At 56.7% G+C, this 3227-nt stretch overlaps 1 protein-coding gene across 2 annotated transcripts in view; it reads right to left on the bottom strand.

Moving 5' to 3' along the window:
* Positions 1-378: 378 nt before the first annotated feature.
* Positions 379-3227, bottom strand: part of LOC140392908 (inhibitor of growth protein 4-like) — a 61077-nt gene continuing 58228 nt past the window's right edge. For both annotated transcript variants that reach the window (XM_072478679.1, XM_072478680.1), the window contains one exon: positions 379-2280. In XM_072478679.1, coding sequence (XP_072334780.1) covers positions 1898-2280 — 383 coding nt within the window. In that variant the 3' untranslated portion in view covers positions 379-1897. The remainder of the gene's footprint in view (positions 2281-3227) is intronic.

The following is a 3227-nucleotide window of genomic DNA, read 5'->3' as shown; positions in this document are numbered from 1 at the left end:
CCCCTACCCCCAAAAAAACTGAGGAGTGGTTGCTGAACAACCCAAGTGCGCTGATGTCTACAAGTGACAACCAATTTTGGATAACCAGTGAAGCTCATGTTGTGGCTGCTATATGTGACAATACGTTGATACGCAGAGACCTGACTTCTGCAAACAAGAGGTACATATTCAAGCCATGTGCCTTTTTTGAATTCCCCGGGTGCTTGGGGGAGCCAGTTGTTACCCCGTCACTTCCTCGGCAGCCAATCGGGCACGCCCAGTAACCAGCCTTCTCTCCCGTAGTGTAGCCTTGCGGGCGGAGTGAGGCGAGGCAAACAGCGAGGGCACTGCGCACCGACGGCGACAGGACACACAAAACAGGTTCGTAGAACAGGCAGACAGGTGGCAAATGCAGTTTAATACTTGTTTTTTTTTTTAGAAAAACGAAAGTGTCGGGCGACGCATTTTGGTAGAAGGGACATTGTAGAGGCAGTACAGATTTGAATGGCACAGTTCTGAAGGGGGTGCGGGGATGGGAGCCTTCAAAGGGGTCACGTCCGTCTGCCTGTCGTAGGTTGCAGGACATGCAGAGAGCGCTGCCGGTGACACTCGCAGGACCTTGTGCTTGGGCTTCATCAACACAAGCACTGGTTCGATCGCAACTAGAGTACTGTGCCTAGTTCTGGTCGCCACACTTTGGGGGGGGGGGGGGGGGGGGGGGAAAGAGTAGGGAATGATTCCAGTGATCCCGAGGGATTTACACAAGTTCAGAGAAGCTGGGCCTTCTCTCTACTGGGGCAGAGATGGAGGGGAGATTATGATGGAGGGGAACAGGATTGACGCAATGTTTCCATTTGGCCCATCTGCTCCTTGCTGATGTTCCACACTCAACACCAACCTGCTCCCTCCCCTGTCACCATTCCTTCCCGTCTCCCTCACTTCATTATCCAGCTCTCCCTCCCTGCACCCCTCCCCCCCCCCCGCTTCAGCACATTGATATGATTCACCCTCAACCCCACTCCTTGTGCTAGCGGGTTCCACATTCCCCCCCCCACCCCCACTCCCTGAGGGGACGAGTTCCACATTCCTCCCTCACTCCCTGTGGGAGCGAGTTCTACATTCCTCTCTCCCTGTGGGAGTGAGATCCACGTTCCCCTCCCACTCCCTGTAGGCGCGAGTTCCAAATTCCCCCCACCCAACTCTTCGAGTAAAGATGTTTTTCCTGAAATTGTCCCATTGGGTTTGTCACCGACTATCTCAAATTGACCATCTCAGGCCACCTCTAGTTCTGGTCTCGCTCGCGAGTGGGAACATCTTCTCTACATTGACCCTATTTAAAGCCCTTTCATCGTCTCAAAGACCCCTCCCCCCACCATCAGCTTGCCCGCCCCTCAGCCTTATCTTTTCGAGAGAAGAGCGCCCCCATCCACTGGGTCTGTTCAATATTTCCTGCTAACTCTGATCCTCTCAGACCAGAACTGTGCTCCGAGTGTGATCTAACCGAGGGATACAGAGACCTGACCTGTGCGCGGTGCTCCAAGCGTGGCCGAATTGCACGATACTGAGACCAGAACGGTGCATGGCGCCCTGAGTGTGGTCTAACCTAGAGATACAGAGACCAGGACTGTACGCAGTGCTCTAGAGTGTGGTCTGACTGGGGTTTATGGAGACCAGAACTGTGCACGGTGCTCCCAGTGTGGTCTAACCCAAGGTATACGAAGGCTGGAACTGCGTACGGTGCTCTGAGTGTTGTCTAACCGGGGGGAAGGAGACTGGAATTGGGTACCCCCTGCTCCTTTCGACATCCTCCCCCCACCCCACCCACTTTAGAATTCAATGTTAACAGAGCAGCATGTGTCCGCGTTGTTTCTCTATGAACAGTGCGGTTTCCGGAGCCAGGTTTCGCACTGGGCCGTATTCATTCGGAATTGACAGCACCGAGGAATGACCGGGAAGGAAGCACCAAATGTTGGAACCGGCCGGGGGTAGGAGTACGCTCGGGCCGCAGTCTTGAGAAGGGATGATGGGTCCTGAGGTCCATGGTTATGATTTTCTCTGTTGAACGGGAGAGGTTAAGCACCCAGCGGGCAAGTCTGGCAGGCAGGGGACGGTGGGAGGTGGGTTGCGGGGGACGCCGGTCAATTGCTGCCATTTCCCAAAGAGGCAGTATGTGTCTGCGTGCGCTCCACGATGCTGGACGACAGGACGTCTGCCCCGGGTGGTGGTGTCGATGTAAGGGGTGGGCTGTCTCTCCCTCTCTCGTTACTTTTCTTCCGTTCTTGTGAGCAGCGAGGGCAAAACCTGCATCGGGAGGGGAGGCAAGAGGGGGGGGGGGGGGGGGGGGGGGGAGAGATTTGAGGAGGCAGAGAGGAAAAGGGTGGGGTAAGTCATTGAGTATTTCAGTGGACATGTAACAGCCCCTCCTGAGAAATCCCAGCGGAAATATCGCAGCCCCTCCCAGTTGATCCCGGCAGAGATATCACAGCCCCTCCCGGGTGATCCCAGCAGGGATATCACCGCCCCTCCCGGGTGATCCCAGCAGGGATATCACAGTCCCTCCCGGGTGATCCCAGCAGGGATATCACAGCCCCTCCCGGGTGATCCCAGCAGGGATATCACAGCCCCTCCCGGGTGATCCCAGCAGTGATATCACAGCCCCTCCCGGGTGATCCCAGCAGGGATATCACAGCCCCTCCCCGGTGATCCCAGCAGTGATATCACAGCCCCTCCCCGGTGATCCCAGCAGGGATATCACAGCCCCTCCCGGGTGATCCCAGCAGGGATATCACAGCCCCTCCCGGTGATCCCAGCAGGGATATCACAGCCCCTCCCCGGTGATCCAGCAGGGATATCACAGCCCCTCCCCGGTGATTCCAGCAGTGATATCACAGCCCCTCCCCGGTGATCCCAGCAGTGATATCACAGCCCCTCCCCGGTGATCCCAGCAGAGATATCACAGCCCCTCCGGGTGATCCCAGCAGAGATATCACAGCCCCTCCCGGGTGATCCCAGCAGGGATATCACAGCCCTAACCCGGTGATCCCAACAGACATATCACAGCCCCTCCAGGTGATCCCAGCAGATATCGCAGCCCCTCCCAAGCGACCCCAGCAGAGATATCTCAGCCCCTCCTGAACGATCCCAGCAAAGATATCTCAGCCCCTCCTGGGTGTTCCCAGCAGAGATATCATAACCCTTCCTGGGTGATCCCAGAAGAGATATCGCAGCCCCTCCTGGGTTATCCAGCA

Source organism: Scyliorhinus torazame, chromosome 16 (assembly GCF_047496885.1).
Source record: "Scyliorhinus torazame isolate Kashiwa2021f chromosome 16, sScyTor2.1, whole genome shotgun sequence".
NCBI lineage: Eukaryota > Metazoa > Chordata > Chondrichthyes > Carcharhiniformes > Scyliorhinidae > Scyliorhinus > Scyliorhinus torazame.
The sequence above is the reverse complement of the archived record's forward strand: the minus strand, read 5'-3'. Positions and strand labels throughout refer to the sequence as shown.